The sequence below is a fragment of the Oncorhynchus mykiss genome, chromosome 8 (genome assembly GCF_057628025.1).
Source record: "Oncorhynchus mykiss isolate SJ-2025 chromosome 8, ASM5762802v1, whole genome shotgun sequence".
Lineage (NCBI taxonomy): Eukaryota > Metazoa > Chordata > Actinopteri > Salmoniformes > Salmonidae > Oncorhynchus > Oncorhynchus mykiss.
Window position 1 is genome coordinate 64,471,070 of NC_143029.1, and position 20,735 is coordinate 64,491,804.

Below are 20,735 nucleotides of genomic sequence, written 5' to 3' on the forward strand. Positions count from 1 at the left end.
CCACCGTGAAGCATGGAGGAGGAGGTGTGATGGTGTGCGGGTGCTTTGCTGGTGACACTGTCTGTGATTTATTTAGAATTCAAGGCACACTTAACCAGCATGGTTACCACAGCATTCTGCAGCGATATGCCATCCCATCGTGTTTGTGCTTAGTGGGACTATCATTTGTTTTTCAACAGGACAAAGACCCAACACAACTCCAGGCTGTGTAAGGGCTTTTTGACCAAGAAGGACAGTGATAGAGTGCTGCATCAGATGACCTGGCCTCCACAATCATCCAACCTCAACCCAATTGAGATGGTTTGGGATGAATTGGACCGCATAGTGAAGGAAAAGCAGCCAACAAGTGCTCAGCATATGTGGTAACTCCTTCAAGACTGTTGGAAAAGCATTCCAGGTGAAGCTTGTTGAGAGAAGGCCAAGAGTGTGATAAGCTGTCAAGGCAAAGGGTGGCTACTTTGAAGAATCTAAAATGTGAAATATATTTTGATTGGTTTAACACTTTTTTGGTTACTACATGATTCCATGTGTTATTTCATAGTTTTGATGTCTTCACTTATATTCTACAATGTAGAAAATTGTAAAAATAAAGAAAATCCCTTGAATGAGTAGGTGTGTCCAAACTTTTCACTGGTATTGTATATGTATATATCCTGTTAGATAGAATACTATATTTCCTTTGACGTAGTGATGCTGAATGTAAGAAATAGCTCAACATGCCCCACTCTCCCCTACTGTTGTCTTGGTTGAAAATATTTATTTGCATTGCTGTGCAACTTTGTGACTTTCTCAGAGAGCATAGGAGAATGTTCCCTTTTCTGTCTGATATTTCTTGAAAACCTGTATTGTGGATATGCACCTGCTATATCTTTTTGCTTCATAATGAGAACATAAATCAAATCTCGCTAAGGAAGAAAAAAAATAAAAATGAATAACTTTTATCAATAATAGACTTTGAGAACAGAGAGAGCAGTGTACGTAACACAGCACACTAATGCCATATTCACTTGGTATTCTGGAAAGCCTGTTGGGCAAAACAGAAGTGAATTAGCTGATCACTTTCAGGACAGAAAATGCTAAAGATCCAATCTGTTTGCTAATTCAATGGCAAAATAAAAGCATACCATGTCCGCAAAATGCTCCATTGGCTCTTGGCTTCCCCCAGCCTATCTGTCTCTCAGAGTTATGAGCAGCCTTTGGTTTTCTGCTCTCTGAAAGCAATCTCTCACAGCCCTACAGCCCGCTCTCAATGAGATTGCCGCCTTCAGAATTAAACATACACCATTTGCATATTTATCTTATTCATTTAGTTGAATTTGTTTATTTGGAACACCAGAGGACAAAGAACAATGGAGGACAACTCTAAATGCGTTATCATTTTATCTGCTCTTTATCTGATCCTTTTTGTGACAACTTTTTCTCTCCACAACAAACCCCTTGGTGGTTCTATGTACAAAGTGTACACAGTCCAGTAAATCGGAATTGGAAAGACTAAGCCTGGGGTTATATTGCTTCATCTATTGTTTTTGTTTGGACATCTATTGTTTTTGTTTTGGAATCCGAGTGATAAAATATGCACATGCATATGTAAGGTCTTTTTGCTATTCTCAGTGGACATTTAACAGCGTTTAGTATTGGGGGGAAGCTTTTACGCATCAAATGTTTATGCCTCCCTCAAATGTGCTGCTCAACGTGTATGGCAAGCCAAACAGCGAGGTTGGGATAGCTGTCTTTGTCACAGCTGTTGTCTGTTTGGTGTTTGTTGTCTGCTTCAAGGAGCCCTTGTCTTGTTATACTGAACTTGTTATTCATATCGGGAAATTGAAGTGCTCGTCTCAAAGCAACTCTACCCTTTTAATTGTAGCATACAGTACGTTAGCGATCCAGCCATACAATTACTCCACATTATATTTGGAACAACAAGCCCAAAGATGAAGCTCTCTCTGAATTTGGAGTCAAAAGTCATAATTGTTGTTGGATGTTAACACTGTTCAAAATGTTAAAGATTCTCATCTGTGTCCCAGCAGTACTTCTCATGCAATCACCTTTTTACACGTTTTACACGTTCTCTCTACAGTTGTGGTTACAAGCCTTTTGTCAGATTTCTATTGGTAGTACTCATTTGGGTTTTTGCACCTCTCCCCAGTGATTGTCATTCCAGTGTCATTGTCGCTGCTGCCAAAAGTCCTCTATATTTATTGAGATCCGGACCCCGAAAGCTCCGGGCAAAATAACTGTATTGTAAGCGGTATTTGTACCTGCAGTGCATGCCTAGTGCTAAGCAACATCATGTGTTGAATGTTTAAAAGAGTCCGTCTTTATTCGTTGCCATAGAGCTTTGCACCTTTTGCCCCGTGCCTAATTGTTGAGGCTAACAGAGTCTTTTCAAACTGCTGCATTCGATTTGTTGTTAATTCCTTGGAAGGTGCTTTATTTCTTCTTTGTAACCTAGAGAAACACTAATTGTATCCTCTGAGTGTCATGTTGACATTTGTTTCACCTCCTTTCACAATTATATATTTTGTCCTTTGATTATATCAATATTTAACTCAGTTCTTGAGAACAGTTCATTTTTTGTTGTTAGGGATTGTTATGTGCTATAAATGTTTGTAAAATAGTTTATCAATGGAATCACTTTTATTTTTGTAGTTTATATGCTCCCTGTGAATATTGTTATCAAGTCAATGTCATTCTGCTGAAACAGTGCCTTAGTAATGCCATCTTGTACATGAAACTATTTGTTCTTTACAGTACTTTTCAAGACAGAGCTTCCACTTTGTCAGATGTTTATGCTTGCCAGAGACATTTTTATTCACCCTTTGTTTTGGAGAACCTTTTGTGGTTTAATTAAAGGCAATGTCTTGGTTTGGATTTTTTATGCTATTGTCAATGAGCAATTCAAAATGAAGTTAGTGGTGCTAGGATTTCCAGCTGAGCCAGCATAGCTTTAAGCTTTGATGGATTTGTCTGCTTACTTTGTAATAGCAAGACCACTAAAACTTGTGAGAGGAGCTATAACACATCCTTTTTAAATTATAGGTTTCAATGTTAATGCTTCTACCAAAACAGTCATTTGCTTCAATTGGATTCCCAATGTAGTCTATACAGCCTACTTAAAACAATACCCTTTTAGATATGCTATTTTCACAATGCCAAAGCCTCAATCTAATGGCTTCAATGAGATAATGATTACTGATAATGATTGAACATGTATTACTTTATTCTCCCTTGCGTTGTACCAGAACAGCACCATCTTCCATCTCTGTAATGGATAGTGGATGTAGTCATAATATGGACTGACACAAACTGTATTATCCCCCGACTGAGGATACATATTCCATGGCCCAGTCTTATCATGCATCTCTCTTCCTGATGCAGCATAATGAAAGCATTTTTCCTGTGCTGTGCTGGGTAGGATAAATGTAAAAGTACTGCACTATGGGTAAAATTCAGACCAGAGATACGCACATAATTTAACTTTATTACCTTTTTATGCAATTTTCTCATACACGCATTTTGACCTTCAACTTAAGCAAGGAAGAAATGCAAGTGCCAGCAAGGTGAGCGTTTGAGAAGGGTGCAATTGCGGCTCGCAATTAGGGGTGTTCCTGCATGTGGGCATTCCTGCATCTGCAAGAACCCCTCTTTATACTTCTACTGGTCCATTTTTAAGCTATGACTCTGGTACACAAGTGGGACACGGGGCGTTCCAGTACAGTAGGTGCCAGTATTGCACCATAAAGTTGGATGCTAACTGCCGATAAACCCCACAGAAGAAGAAGAGGTAAGGGTGACAAGCAACAACGATAGCTGTCGGCATTGCTTTCCCACAGTTCTGTTAACGACGGTGAGGGCAGGTGTTTGGCAGGCGGAAGCGAATGACACTGCGTGCTAGTTAGCTAGGAGGACTGCGGTACACAGCAGGCAGGAGGCGGGGACAACACCGGTAGCTAGCTAGCCAGCTAGGACACCGGTAGACAGTGTCATTCGACCCCTGGAGAACTCAGATAATACTTGTATTTCCCTTTTGACCCACATTTTAATTGCATAGACAATCTGGGAAAATCCAGAAAATCCAAAGTGTTGGCAAGCATGAAGATGGCATGCTCGAGGGGGGTGGCATTCACGCAGGAACCAATGGGATGCCCACAGGCAGGAATGCCCTGAATTGTGGGCTGCAATCACCCACTATTGACATGTTTGGTGAAATTAAAGATATGGAGATGTGGCAGAGGTGTGTCTATAGATACACCGTATTATGGCCTTGACTTATTTACCTAAATAATTCCATCACCTTTACCCACGAGGAAACCATGAGTAAGGTCTAGCGAACCTGCCTGTTCCAAGTGGAAATAGCATGTAGGACTACTTTCTGTTTTGCGATTGAAATAACACCATTCTCCATGCACTGTACAGTATATGATAAGAGCTATTGATAAGAGCTAGTTAAATGAGTAATCTGTTTGAATAAGGGGATTGTAAATATAGGCTAAATGACAATCTATTTTAGAATGTTTTATTCATATTCCACAACTTTCCCTTTTTCCTTCAATTTGTAGACAATAGCCTATGTTAAATAATATTAGCCACTATCCGTAGCTCAGGTAATAGTCCCAGTATATTTAACTGCCAATTTAGTGTTTGTTCTATTACATTGTTTGATTTAGCCTACCTTTATTTATTTCCTCTGTAAACGTTGTCACGTCCTTGTGGTTGTGGCTGATGGTCAAGTAATAGTGGATGCTATTTAATGAAGGCCAAATACAAATAGTAGTATAAAATACATTGGGGCATGTAGGCTAATTAAATCATTATGGAGCTCATTTATGCTGCTCAAATCATTACTTTGAACTTGATGCACGGTGCAGGACTGGAAACTTGCTATCACACAGTTCCATGATCAATGTGGGAAATTAGGGTATTATAATTATATTGTAGGCTATACTACTTCCGTTGTCAAACCACTTTTTTTTGTTCGTGCGTAAAGGCTGTATTTTTACATGGAGTAGGATTCATGATTATTCCCTAAACATTAATAATAATGTGTAAAATCAGTGTTTTTAAATCTACCCATGGGTTCTGAAATGGAGACGACAAATATGCATATGTTTTCATTGCTATCTTTATATATTCTCCATAGTCTACATTCAAGATCAAATTCAAATTAAAGGTACACCATATTTCAAGAGATTTCTTCCCCAAAAAACTCCCTGATCTAATTAGTCGTTTTTGGTGTTGAATTTAATTTATTCAGAGCACACAAGGGAACCACGCCCTCAAATCTCATTAAGTGCCTCCATAAGGTAAGTCTAAATATCAACTACTGAGAAGTGAGTAGGGAAGGTGTACATTTCGTAAGTCTGAATCGGCCTGTCTAAGAATAGGGTGCGTTTGGGACTTAGCCAGAGTCATGTTGGTTTAATGAATTGTGACAGAATACCATTGGATGTATGTTGTTGTTATGTGACTTTCATACTTTCCACCTCATGAATCCATGTATTAATCACTTCCTGAGAGAGGGTATAACTGTATGTCTTGTATAGAATATACTGAAGATAGACATGTTTTATAAAAGCTGAAGAATTAGCCCACTGTTCCAGTTATTATTTTCCATTCGTACCATAGCATGATCAAAATGTGAAAATGTAACAACAATCCAGCTGTTAAAACTTTAACAGACTCCAAAACATGCCAGAATGTTTTGCATGTACCGTATGGCTAACACTGATCCAAGGCAAGCAGTACAATATGTTGCGTAACACACAACTCCAATCAGTTCCCTTAATGTTATTAGAAACATTCATTAAAGGTCTCATTTAGTGGTACAGGAATGTGGATATTAGCACAGACGCCTCAAGTTTTCAGTTTCACTATCAAGATTTTGATACAGCTACACATTTTTAACCTTCAGGCAATGTAAATAATCGAATCCACATCTTTTATAATGAATTATGCATTTGTTGATGTTTCTTTTCGATGAACACTTCAAGTGTCAACATGATCCATTTGTAATTGAGAACAGTCAGTATGTAATTCCCATGGGACTGCTATGCAGGGGTACATAGCTCTCCCTTTCTACTTGCCATATTACTGTAACGATTACATATGGCTATTAGTATGGTGATGGCAATGCAAAGTGATTGTAGAAAAAAAAACTTGCTGTATAAATTCCTTAATCAACTGCAGAATTGGTCAATGGACATCCAATGTATTCCACGCATTTCATCCAAACAGAGGACACCACATCGTTATTGTGATGAGCATTTTTTTGTGTGAATTCTATAGCGGGTTCAACCTTTTTAAACCCAGACGGGGACTCGGGCACGGAGGCCGACAGCGAACCTCAGCTGACCTTTTACACTGACCCCAATCGCAGCAGGCGCCGCAGCCGAGGTATGAGAAATGGTAACGCCAACAGCGCGTGGGGCTCAGGGGGTAAGGAAGGAATATTATACTGTACGGACATCATCTGATTTCATACTCGCATGATGACAATAAAAAATGCATATATTAGAGGAGATGAATGGACAACTAATGTATGTGTTTGCAATGCTTGAGTTCAAACACATACACATAGATTCAAACATTCTCTCTTTGCTAGTGATCATGGTTGGTGTTAACAATGTGCTTTGTTCTAACCCCTTTGAGTATGTGTACGATTTTGATATCTGCCTAACTTGAGACAATGATGTTTTTAGCATTGTAATGTTTGAAATAAAGGAAGCGATTGGCTTGTATTGTTGTTGTGTGACCGTGAAAGCGCATGGTACCAACAGTATGTTTGTGAGCATGCTATATGTCCTTGGCACTGTGATGTACAGTAATGATGTGGGGGATGTGGGGAACCAAAATAAAAGCATCTGAACGACCAGATATGGCATGCCTGCCTCAACATCCTCAACACCGCCTCCAACCAATTAAGATTTTGCACAGGTGTCATAAACAAAATAACCAACACATTCAATTAGTAAAGCAGTTAAGAATAGAATGTGCATTTCTACACAAACCGTGAAGCTAAATCAAAATAAATGTTGATTTGATGAGACATTACTTTATTTTTTTTATTTTTTATCTGGATACCTTAAATCATGTTACTGAAATGCAATACCATCTGTAGATGTTAAAACAAAACAAACAAAGATGTGCAGAAAGAGAGTGTCATAATGATGGGATTCATTTTTCATTCTCTTTTTGTTAAAAAAACGTAATGGATGAAGTTTGTGGCTTTGTGTCACATTGCAAAAAAGGGAATTTGAATTATAAGATTATGTTCCCTTGTTAGCAAAAATGCACTCAGTAATAAGTTCCCTATATGTGGGGGAATTTGTTTTACAAGTTAGGTCTCGGTATTACTCTGCAATCCTTTGTTTTTAAGGATTAACTTAAGCTATATTTTGAATTAAGAAGTTCTGCCTGAGTTATTTTAAGAATGCTAAAAGGGACAGTAATCGAGGAACATTGGATAGGGATTAAGAATCACTTCTAACAAAGTTGAAGGCTGTTATTGGCTTCCTATAATACAGGTCAGATTGTTGTTGGTGTGTGTGTGCGTGTGTGTGCGTGTGTGTGTGTGTGTGTGTGTGTGTGTGTGTGTGTGTGTGTGTGTGTGTGTGTGTGTGTGTGTGGGTGTGTGTGTGTGTGTGTGTGCTGTAAGGTAGGACATTTTGTTTTTTGGGGGGGTACATCAGCTTTAAATTGCAGATAGATGGTGGCTTCTATTAATGTAATTGTCTCCATTTCCAATCCCCGTGCGTGCTATAAGTAATGAACTCTGGTGGGGCTGCACCAAACCGGATGGCAGGAAAGGAGAAGAAAGAGGCAAAGCAACCTCTGAACTGCTCTTATTTGGGCTATTTTCTTTTTTTCCTTCAGCACATATGGCAATAGCACCCTTCAAAGGAACACTTTTATCGCCCCACCAGCTAGACTTGACTAGCCAAATCTCCCAAAGCTACCGGTTTGATACTGAGGTCCCTTTCATGGGCAGAAAGCCCAGTGATGACTTGTTTGTAAGCGACTCCCTTGGTGGAGGTGCTGGAGGGAGTAAAGGGGTGCTTCCCAAATGGCACCATATTCCCTTTATTGTGCACTACCTGACCCTATGAGCCCTGGTCAAAAGTAGTGCACTATAACGGGAATAAGGTGCCATTTGGGAAATAGCCACAGTGTGGTTTCAGCATCACATGCTTCCCCTTTGTTGTCTGTGTCCTTCTTTTTTCCAGCAGGTTCCCCACGAAGCCCCATCAATAAGACCACCCTGACTTTGATCAGCGTTGTCAGCTGTGTGATCGGCCTGGTGTACTCCTCACACCTCTCCTGTGGCCTCAACGTCCGGGTCATCCTCCATGTGCCTGAGCACCTCATCGCAGACGGTAAGGGGCGATCGCCTGCCCTCCTGAAAACCACATGAGTATAACTGTATGGCTCTCTGCTACCCCACTCCCAGACAAAGGGAAATGGGGAAATGTCACTAGGCTGATTCTTCCCCTCTCCCCTCTCTCCTCCCATGTGAGACCACAACAGATGTGCCCTCAAAGCATCAAAGCACAATCAGGCCAGGTCGTCGTGACCACCCACTGTATCATCACTCTCTCTCCACTTTCTGTGTGCTTGGGCTGGCTCGCTAATGAATTTCAGGGTAGCTAGCACCTGCAGAAAAGCACTGCAGGCCAAGTACTCACTCTTGGCTCATTGGCATTTTTCAGCCATCATGGGAGCTGGCAGTCCAGATATATTATGGGGTGTGACTTGCCTTACTCATCCATCATTCCGGTTTGATTTGATTCCTAACCACAACTGTGTTCCACAGATACTCCGGGTGTTATTATCATTCCGGAAGGCATCCAGGGGAGGCAACGTTGAAAAGAGATGAAGGATTGTGAATTTGCCTTTTGAATCGCAGGAACTCAGATCGATTTAGAACGTGTCCATAAATGTCTACACAATCTTATCAGACTTAATGTAATGTTGTGGTTAAGGTGATAACAATCTAGGTTTTTGCCTAGGAGAAATCCATATTTATGCCACAGCTGTGTATGCAATGCACCTTCAGAAATATGAAATGAGTTGCCGGAACATTGTGTCCTGTCCATTTCATTGCTGTTTTTCATCCGGGGAAATGTAATACTCAGAAAATGTATTCTTTTTTGTGCCTTGTGATAAGTCTCTACTAACGAACTGTTAAATAGAAATGTTGATAGAACTGCTGACGTACAGTACTGAACCTTTAATTGATCAGGTAGGTGCCTAAACTGTGTGTTTTCCAACAACCAACAACCCTTTCCTTTTTTTCTTAGGGTCCAAGTTCATTTTGCTGCAGGGCAGTCAACTGGATGCGTCTGACTGGCTGAACCCGGCCCAGGTGTTGCTATACTACCAGCAGAATGCCAGCGGGCCTTGGATCAATGAGCTGTGTGGCCGCCGCATTCTGGACCCCTGTGAACACCAGTGTGATCCAGAGACAGGTACTATACCGCATATTGCATGCCACCGATTCTCACACTCTAACTCTGGCAACCAATTACATCTGTCTGCACTTTCATTGAACTTCAATATTGCGTTTAAGTTAATTGTATTGTGTTTATTTTGCCAGAAAAGGTATACATACAAATGTGCATTGGATCCACAGAGGATTGCACTTAAAAAAAAGAATTCAAAAAAGTTTCTCAGGTAGTTCTCAAATGTATATGAATGTACAGAATACAAGAAAGATCCAGAACGGAATGGAATGATGTATTTGAGGTTGTATCACAAGCAGACCTGGCTTCAAATACATGTGTATTTGAGTATTTGTTATTTAAAAACATTTTTTCTGTATTTCTAAGTATTTGAAAATATACAGCCCAGTACTTTTATTTTAGTAATTGAATGGTTATTTGTAGAAAACCAAGAGGTCGACCAAATTGTATTTGTAAGTATTTTCAAATACTTATTTCAAATACTATTTTCAAATGCCTAGGTTTACAGAAGGGGAGTGGGACTCCTGAGTGGCGCAGTGGTCTAAGGCACTGCATCGCAGTGCAAGCTGTTGATTCCACTAGAGATTCTGGGTTCGAGTCCAGGCTCTGTCACAGCCGGCCACGACTGGGAGATGGGGCGGTGCACAATTGGCCCAGCGTTGTCCGGGTTAGAGGAGGGCAGCAGTTGTCGCTGTTTCCTCCGACACATTGGTGTGGCTGACATCTGGGTTAAGTGGGCATTGTGTCAAGAAGCAGTACGGCTTGGAAGGGTTGTTTTTCGGAGTACGCACAGCTCTTCACCTTTCCAGAAACCTTTGATGTTATGTAGATTATTGTAAAAACACATTTTTGACTGGTACTGTCTATCTATATATTAGCAAGACAGGAAGCATAGGAACTGAGAAGTGGTCTGTGGTCACCACCTGCATAACTACTCCGTTATCGGGGGCAATAAAGGAGTAGTTATGCAGGTGGTGACCACAGACCACTTCTCAGTTCCTGGCTGATGTTTTGGTCACTTTTTAATGCTAGTGGTAGACGGAGTATACAACCCACACAAGTGGCTCAGGTAGTGCAGCTCATCCAGGATGGCACATCAACGCGAGCTGTGGTAAGAAAGTTTGCTGTGTCTGTCAGCGTAGTGTCCAGAGCATGGAGGCGCTACCAGGAGACAGGCCAGTACATCAGGAGACGTGGAGGAGGCCGTAGGAGGGCAACAACCCAGCAGCAGGACCGTTACCTCCGCCTTTGTGCAAGGAGGAGCAGGAGGAGCACTGCCAGAGCCCTGCAAAATGACCTCCAGCAGGCCACAAATGTGCATGTGTCTGCTCAAATGGTCAGAAACAGACTCCATGAGGGTGGTATGAGGACGTTTGGCATTTGCGAGAGAACACCAAGATTGGCAAATTCGCCACTGGCGCCCTGTGCTCTTCACAGATGAAAGCAGGTTCACACTGAGCACATGTGACAGACGTGACAGAGTCTGGAGACGCCGTGGAGAACGTTCTGCTGCCTGCAACATCCTCCATCATGAACGGTTTTGCGGTGGGTCAGTCATGGTATGGGGTGTCATTTCTTTGGGGGGCCGCACAGCCCTCCGTGTGCTAGCCAGAGGTAGCCTGACTGCCATTAGGTATCGAGATGAGATCCTCAGACCCCTTGTGAGACCATATGCTGGTGCGGTTGGCCCTGGGTTCCTCCTAATGCAAGACAATGCTAGACCTCATGTTTTTTATTTTATTTTTTATTTCACCTTTATTTAACCAGGTAGGCAAGTTGAGAACAAGTTCTCATTTACAATTGCGACCTGGCCAAGATAAAGCAAAGCAGTTTGACACATACAACGACACAGAGTTACACATGGAGTAAAACAAAAATACAGTCAATAATACAGTATAAACAAGTCTATATACGATGTGAGCAAATGAGGTGAGATAAGGGAGGTAAAGGCAAAAAAAGGCCATGGTGGCAAAGTAAATACAATATAGCAAGTAAAACACTGGAATGGTAGATTTGCAGTGGAAGAATGTGCAAAGTAGAAATAAAAATAATGGGATGCAAAGGAGCTAAATAAATAAAATAAATACAGTAGGGAAAGCGGTAGTTGTTTGGGCTAAATTATAGGTGGGCTATGTACAGGTGCAGTAATCTGTGAGCTGCTCTGACAGTTGGTGCTTAAAGCTAGTGAGGGAGATAAGTGTTTCCAGTTTCAGAGATTTTTGTAGTTCGTTCCAGTCATTGGCAGCAGAGAACTGGAAGGAAATAATTGGTTTTGGGGGTGACCAGAGATATATACCTGCTGGAGTGCGTGCTACAGGTGGGTGATGCTATGGTGACCAGCGAGCTGAGATAAGGGGGGACTTTACCTAGCAGTGTCTTATAGATGACCTGGAGCCAGTGGGTTTGGCGACGAGTATGAAGCGAGGGCCAGCCAACGAGAGCATACAGGTCGCAGTGGTGGGTAGTATATGGGGCTTTGGTGACAAAACGGATGGCATTGTGATAGACTGCATCCAATTTGTTGAGTAGAGTGTTGGAGGCTATTTTGTAAATGACCGCCAAAGTCAAGGATCGGTAGGATAGTCAGTTTAGTGAGGGTATATTTGGAAACATGAGTGAAGGATTCTTTATTGCGAAATAGGAAGCCGATTGTAAATTTAATTTTGGATTGGAGATGCTTAATGTGAGTCTGGAAGGAGAGTTTACAGTCTAACCAGACACCTAGGTATTTGTAGTTGTCCACATAATCTAAGTCAGAACCGTCCAGAGTAGTGATGCTGGAGGGGCGGACAGGTGTGGGCAGCGATCGGTTGAAGAGCATGCATTTAGTTTTACTTGCATTTAAGAGGAGTTGGAGGCCAAGGAAGGAGAGTTGTATGGCATTGAAGCTCGTCTGGAGGTTAGTTAACAGTGTCCAAAGAAGTATACAGAATGGTGTCGTCTGCATAGAGGTGGATCAGAGAATCACCAGCAGCAAGAGCGACATCATTGATGTATACAGAGAAAAGAGTTGGCCCGAGGATGGAACCCTGTGGCACCCTCATAGAGACTTCCAGAGGTCTGGACAACAGGCCCTCCGATTTGACACACTGAACTCTGTCTGAGAAGTAGTTGGTGAACCAGGTGAGGCAGTCATTTGAGCAACCAAGGCTGTTGAGTCTGCCGATAAGAATGTGGTGATTGACAGAGTCGAAAGCCTTGGCCAGGTCGATGACTACAGTTGCACAGTATTGCCTCTTATCAATGGCGGTTATGATATCGTTTAGGACCTTGAGCATGGCTGAGGTGCAACCATGACCAGCTCGGAAACCAGATTGCATAGTGGAGGTACGGTGGGATTTGAAATAATCTGTGATCTGTTTGTTAACTTAGCTTTCGAAGACCTTAGAAATGCAGGGTAGGATAGATATAGGTCTGTAGCAGTTTGGGTCTAGAGTGTCTCCCCCTTTGAAGAGGGGGACGACCGCTACAGCTTTCCAATCTTTGGGGATCTCAGACGATACGAAAGAGAGGTTGAAGAGGCTAGTAGTAGGGGTTGCATCAATTTCGGCGGATAATTTTAGAAAGAGAGGGTCCAGATTGTCTAACCCGGCTGATTTGTAGCGGTCCACATTTTGCAGCTCTTTCAGAACATCAGCTGTTTGGAGTTGGGTGAAGGAGAAATGGGGGAGGCTTGGGCAAGTTGCTGTGGGGGGTGCAGGGCTGTTGACCGGGGTAGAAGTAGCCAGGTGGAAAGCATGGCCAGCCGTAGAGAAATTCTTATTGAAATTCTCAATTATCATGGATTTATCGGTGGTGAGTGTTTCCTAGCCTCAGTGCAGTGGGCAGCTGGGAGGAGGTGGTCTTATTCTGCAAATTTCTGTTTGAAAAAGCAGGCCTTTGCTTTCCTAACTACCTGTGTATATTGGTTCCTAACTTCCCTGAAAAATTGCATATCGCGGGGGCTATTTGATGCTAATGCAGTACGCCACAGGATGTTTTTGTGTTGGTCAAGGGGAGTCAGGTCTGGAGTGAACCAAGGGCTATGTCTGTTCCTGGTTCTACATTTTTTTAATGGGGCATGCTTATCTATGGTGAGTAAACCACTTTTAAAGAATAACCAGACATCCTCTACTGACGGAATAAGGTCAATATCCTTCCAGGATACCTGGGCCAGGTCGATTAGAAAGGCCTGCTCGCTGAAGTGTTTTAGGGAGCGTTTGACAGTGATGAGGGGTGACTGTTTGACCGCAGACCCATTACGGACGCAGGCAATGAGGCAGTGATCGCTGAGATCCTAGTTGAAGACAGCAGAGGTGTGTTTGGATGGCAGGTTGGTGATATCTATGAGGGTGCCTGTGTTTACAGATTTGGGGTTGTACCTGGTAGGTTCATTGATAATTTGTGTGAGATTGAGGGCATCAAGTTTAGATTGTAGGATGGCCGGGGTGTTAAGCATGTCCCAGTTTAGGTCACCTAACAGCACGAGCTCTGAAGATAGATGAGGGGCAATCAATTCACATATGATGTCCAGGGCACAGCTGGGGGCAGAAGGTGGTCTATAGCAAGCGGCAACGGCAATGGCAATAATACATCAATGATTTGGTGCAGCACCTATCATGACCCCAAGGTGACCCCCATCAGGTGTAAAGCCATAACATATACAGTGGGGCAAAAAAAGTATTTAGTCAGCCACCAATTGTGCAAGTTCTCCCACTTAAAAAGATGAGAGAGGCCTGTAATTTTCATCATAGGTACACTTCAACTATGACAGACAAAATGAGAAAAAAATCCAGAAAATCACATTGTAGTATTTTTTATTAATTTATTTGCAAATTATGGTGGAAAATAAGTATTTGGTCACCTACAAACAAGCACGATTTCTGGCTCTCACAGACCTGTAACTTCTTTTTTAAGAGGCTCCTCTGTCCTCAACTCGTTACCTGTATTAATGGTACCTGTTTGAACTCGTTATCAGTATGAAATACCTGTCCACAACCTTAAACCGTCACACTCCAAACTCCACTATGGCCAAGACCAAAGAGCTGTCAAAGGACACCAGAAACAAAATTGTAGACCTGCACCAGGCTGGGAAGACTGAATCTGCAATAGGTAAGCAGCTTGGTTTGAAGAAATCATCTGTGGGAGCAATTATTAGGAAATGGAAGACATACAAGACCACTGATAATCTCCCTCGATCTGGGGCTCCACGCAAGATCTCACCCCGTGGGGTCAAAATGATCACAAGAACGGTGAGCAAAAATCCCAGAACCACACGGGTGGACCTAGTGAATGACCTGCAGAGAGCTGGGACCAAAGTAACAAAGCCTACCATCAGTAACACACTACGCCGCCAGGGACTCAAATCTTGCAGTGCCAGACGCGTCTCCCTGCTTAAGCCAGTACATGTCCAGGCCCGTCTGAAGTTTGCTAGAGAGCATTTGGATGATCCAGAAAAAGATTGGGAGAATGTAATATGGTCAGATGAAACCAAAATATAACTTTTTGGTAAAAACTCAACTCGTCGTGCTGAGTTGCATCCAAAGAACACCATACCTACTGTGAAGCATGGGGGTGGGAACATTATGCTTTGGGGCTGTTTTTCTGCAAAGGGACCAGGGCGACTGATCCGTGTAAAGGAAACAATGAATAGGACCATGTATCGTGAGATTTTGAGTGAAAACCTCCTTCCTGGATCTTTCAGCATGACAATGATCCCAAGCACACCGCCCGGGCAACAAAGGAGTGGCTTCGTAAGAAACATTTCAAGGTCCTGCAGTGGCCTAGCCAGTCTCCAGATCTCAACCCCATAGAAAATCTTTGGAGGTCGTTGAAAGTCCGTGTTGCCCAGCAACAGCCCCAAAACATCACTGCTCTAGAGGAGATCTGCATGGAGGAATGGGCCAAAATACCAGCAACAGTGTGTGAAAACCTTGTGAAGACTTACAGAAGACGTTTAACCTCTGTCATTGCCAACAAAGTGTATATAACAAAGTATTGAGATAAACTTTTGTTATTGACCAAATACTTATTTTCCACCATATTTTGCAAATAAATTCATAAAAAATCCTACAATGTGATTTTCTGGATTTTTATTCCTCATTTTGTCATAGTTGAAGTGTACCTATGATGAAAATTACAGGCCTCTCTCATCTTTTTAAGTGGGAGAACTTGCACACTTGGTGGCTGACTAAATACTTTTTTGCCCCACTGTACATTTTTTCAGAAGCATACTATGATTGATAATGTCAAAAGTCACAATGAAATCTTACAAAACTGCTCTCACAATCTTTTTATTATCAATTTCTCTCAGCCAATCACCAGTCATTTGTGTAAGTGCCGTTCGTGTTGAATGCCATTTACTATAACCATGCTAAAAGTCTGTTGTTAATTTATTTATTGTAAAATAGCATTGTATCTGGTCAAACACTATTTTTTCCAAAAGTTTACTAAGGTTTGATAACAGGCTGATTGGTCGGCTATTTGAGCCAGTAACGGGTGCTTTACTATTCTTGGGTAGCGGAATGACTTTGCTTCCCTCCAGACCTGGGTGCACACAGTTTTTTGTAAGCTTAGATTGAGGAGATGGCAAATAGGAGTGGCAATATCGTACTCTATCATCCTCAGTAATTTTCCATCCAAGTTGACAGACCCAGGTGGCTCGTCATTGTTGATAGACAACAATCATTTTTTCACCTTTTCCGCACTCACATTACAGAATTCAAAATTACAATGCTTGTTTTTCATAATTTGGTCAGATTTTACTGAGTTGCAGTTCATATCAAGAATATTAGACCCTAATCTATGTATTTCACATGACTGGGAATACAGATATGCATCTGTGGTCACAGATATCTTAAAAAGGTAGGGGCGTGGACCAGTATCTGGTGTGATCACCATTTGCCTCATGCAACGCGACTCATCTCTTTCGCATATAGTTGATTAGGCTGTTGATTGTGATCTGTGGAATGTTGTCCCACTACTCTTTAATGGCTGTGTGAAGTTGCTGGATATTGCCATGAACTGGACACACGGTCGTACACATAGATAGATCCAGATCATCCCAAACATTCTCACGTCATTCATTCTCACATGTCTGGTGAGTATGAAGGCCATGGAAGAACTGGAACATCTTCAGCTTCCAGGTATTGTGTACAGATACTTGTGTCATGGGGCAGTGCATTATCATGCTGAAACATTAGGTGATGGCGGCTGATGAATGGCACGACAGTGGGCGACAGGATGTTGTCACATTATCGCTGTGCATTCAAATTGCCATCGATAAAATGCAATTGTGCTTATTGTCTTTTGCTTATGCCTGCCCATACCATAACCCCACCGCCACCATGGGGCACTCTGTTCACAACAATGACATCAGCAAACCGCTCGCCCACACAACAGCTTCTTGATATACCACACCTGTTAGGTGGATGGATTATGTTGGCAAAGGAGAAATGCTCACTAACCGGGATGTAAACAAATTTGTGCACAAAATTTGAGATAAAACAATTTTTGGTGCATATGGAACATTTCTAGGATATTTTATTTAAGCTCATTAAACATGGGACTAACACTTTACATGTTGCGTTTATATTTTTGTTCAGTGTAGTTGCCAATATCAGTGTGTTTTGTGATGAAGGAGCCATCTGATTCAATGAATGATGGAGCTGAGTTTGCCCTTTTGCCCAAAATTGAATTTAAGGTGCTCCAAAGCTTTTTACTATCATTCTTTATATTATTTATTGTTGCTTCATAGTATAGTTTCTACTTCTTTTTATTCTGTTTAGTCACATGATTTCTCAATTTTCAGTAGGTTTGCCAATCAGTTATGCAGCCAGACTTATTTGTCATTCCTTTCGCCTCATCCCTCTCAACCATAACATTTTTCAATTCCTCATCACAGGGATTTAACAGTTCTTGCAATCATTTTCTTAATGAGTGCATGCTTTTTAGTAACTGGAGTAAGCAATTTCATAAATATGTAAAGTGCAGTGTCTGGTTGCTCCTCATTACACACCATAGACAAGCAAATATTCTTTACGTCATCAACATGCTGTTGGAATCACTATATAACCTCTTGTAGGACCTGTTATTAGGTCCAGCCTTTGGAACTTTGGTTTTCCTAGATATGGCTACCATATTTTGATCATTACATCGGATGGATTTGGATACTGCTTTAAAGCAGATTTCTGCCGCATTAATTAAGACTTAGGAATCAATACATGTGGATGATTAATTTCTGTGCTGTTTAGAAATACCGTAGTAGGTTGACTGATAACCTGAACCAGGTAGCAGGCACTTGTTACAGTTTGAAGCTTTTACTTGAGTGGGCAGTTTGATGAAAGCTGGTCAATATTTAGGTCACCCAGAAAATGTTCCTCTCTGTTGATATCACAAACATTTTCAAGTAGAGATGCACAATATACCGGTGAACATATCAGAATGCGAAGATATTAGCTAAAAATGCAAACATCGGTATCGGCCCGATGTCTAGTTTAACACCGATTTGAAAAACCGATGTCAAAGCTGACGTACAACCTATATAACGTAGGTACATGACACATGACATAATGACACCACGTAAAATGTTGCACTACACGTGCAACACAGCATTCCTAACCTAGCCTACAATTGCTGTGTGGTTAGAGCAGTCAACAAGTCAAGCAGTCTTTTGAAAGAGTGAGAAAATGTCAACGAGACAACTCAAAGGCGAAATCCATTTACGGCAACACAGTGGAATTCATTGCCCTTGACAATCAACTATTCTTATTGGCTTTTGCGACTGGTCAAGCACCGGTACACTAACGTTACCAAGTACGCTATTGTTCAGATGTTGCCCTACCAGAGTTACACAGTAATAGCGTCACTGCTATTAGCTTCAAGGCATACTATGGAACACCGTTTGGGTCTTTGCTTGTCAACAAAAGATACACGTCAAACAACACTATTTGACAATAACACTGTTTGTCACGTTAAATAAGCTTTTAATTTGACATGTCAAATAACACAGTTCTATTATAGAATGTTGTGTGTTCTGAATTTGCATTTGTACATGTAAGCCAAGCACCACCACTACTATCAGTAGCACTGTCAAAGCTGTACAAAAAAGTCTGCAAATAAGCAAACACCGGACACGAACATTGTGTTTACAATACCGCATTGATAATAAAGCATTATTTGTTTGACCACAACTTCTGGGGTAGCTAGCTAGCTTTAGCTTGGTACCTAGCTAGCACCAATACAACCAGCCTGAAAACAATGACCAGTAGAAACTGCAGTCATTTTCATTGTTTTTAGCAATGATTTAGTAATCCTGATAGTAGTGGTGGCGCTTGGCTTGCACGTGCAAATTCAGAACATTCATCTGGCTAGTGAGGCTTGGGTTATGTGTTGTGAAGCTAGCCGCAATAAGGATTAGGCACAATAGTGGAATTTGTGGTTTGCCTTCAAAATAAAAGTACCTCTGAAGGTGATGCAGAGGGTTACAAGGTGGAATCATAGCATATTTAGACTAGATTATGTTAAACAAGGATGGAATGTGAAGCATTAGTCTACTCGGTGACACCCACAGAATGCAACTGTGTAGAGTTTACACAGATATTAGTGTTGTAGCTCTTATCGCGGGACTGTGACTGTGTGAAATCACTTCCCCAGTCAGCCTATTGTGTGTATTGACATTCATATTGTACTGTTCAGCTTTCCTAAGGATTGGGGATCAATGAAATGGGGTAACAGTCTATTCAATACCCACTATATTTTTTCCCAATGTCCTCCTCAGAGTTATCAGACTCCAAAATATCCACGCAGTATTGTTTTTCCTCTGGAATAGTGTTCAATACACATAGGTAGACAATATATGTGACTCAATTCACATTTGTTTGAGTCCCGCAATAAGAGCTACAATGCTAATGTTCTCTGGGGGGTGTCACTGAGTAGACTGATACCTCATGTCACTGATGCATAATCCATAGGTAAGGCTGTACGGTGAAATAAGTATGCCCCCAATGCAATTCTAAAGTATAATATATCCAGTGTGATTTCAACAGATTTTTTGTCAAATTAACAAATGATTAACTTTTGTTGATTTGATGTAACAACATTCCAACCTTATTTAGCATGATCTATTAAATTATGGCATAATTCTACAATTTGTATTCATTTTCATCACTGTCAATGACATACTTTTATTTTGAAGGCTAACCGCAAAGTCCCCTATTGTGGCTAATCCTTATTGTAGCTGCCTTCACATAGATGGGTTCGATATCATTAATCAAATAAGACCTGTCTTTTAAATTAGGGTTATTTTAGATGATGACACCTAACTATATAGTTAGCTAGCTAAATATAGCTACAGAAACAGATTATGTCGTTGCAATGTTTTGGGGGAAGAACATTGTTTGCATCCATGAGCTAGCTAGCCTCCTTTTATGACCAGCACTGTAGGTGCGCGAGACAACTTTACCAGCATCATAGCAAACGAATCAATGAATCGTTGTGACATATGAAATACGAGTGATAGTGTAATCAATGTGTAATAACTACGTAAACAATTTATGAACTCGTTAAATTATTATGTGACATGCAGTCATATTCAGGTACTGATTGGTTAACAAGCTTATTTGACACGTCAAATAGTGTTATTTGACTTGTATCTTTTTTGATATGCAAAGACCCAAATGGCGTTCCATAGAAATCCTGGTTGAGAATGAAACGAATGCACAACAAAACAGCAAAAAGCACAGCAAGTAAGTGAAAGAAATAGGTCTGGATGATGTTTTACTGGTAATGGGGACATAATGTAAATGCCAACAAAATAACTTTTTGGTCAGTGTGGTGTGTGTATGTGTAACCTTCATTTAACTAGGCAAGTCAGTAAAGAACAAATTCTTATTTACAATCACGGCCTCCCCTGGCCAAACCCGGACGATGCAGGGCCAATTGTGCGCCGCCCTATGGGACTCCCAATCACGGCCGGATGTGATACAGCCTGGATTCGAACCAGGGACTGTAGTGATGCGGCTTGCAATGAGATGCAGTGCCTTAGACCACTGCATCCATATGTGTGTGTGTGTTAATTATTTAACTGTACTAGAACGCTTAAAAGGCCTCTAAAATGTTAAATATCGGTTATCGGTATCAGGTTTTTTTTGGCAAGGAAAATATCCGATATCGGTATCTGCCAAAAATATCATATCGGTGCATCACTATTTTCAAGCATTTTACACATATTATCCAGATACTGACTGTTAGCACTTAGTGGTATATAGCAGCTACCCACAATAATGGGCTTTAGATGAG

At 41.3% G+C, this 20,735-nt stretch overlaps 1 protein-coding gene across 18 annotated transcripts in view; it reads left to right on the forward strand.

Annotated features, from left to right (window-relative positions):
- The window catches only part of LOC110530308 (astrotactin-1), a 270,605-nt gene that overhangs the window by 64,651 nt on the left and 185,219 nt on the right, over positions 1–20,735 (forward strand). For 4 of the 18 annotated variants that reach the window (XM_036985941.2, XM_090182267.1, XM_090182271.1 and 1 more), the window contains 3 exons: positions 6,286–6,393; positions 8,223–8,372; positions 9,297–9,464. In XM_036985941.2, the coding sequence (XP_036841836.2) occupies positions 6,286–6,393; positions 8,223–8,372; positions 9,297–9,464 (426 nt within the window). Of the gene's footprint in view, positions 1–6,285; positions 6,436–8,222; positions 8,373–9,296; positions 9,465–20,735 lie in introns of all 18 variants that reach the window. The other 14 variants (XM_021613237.3, XM_036985940.2, XM_036985948.2 and 11 more) reach the window with 4 other exon arrangements.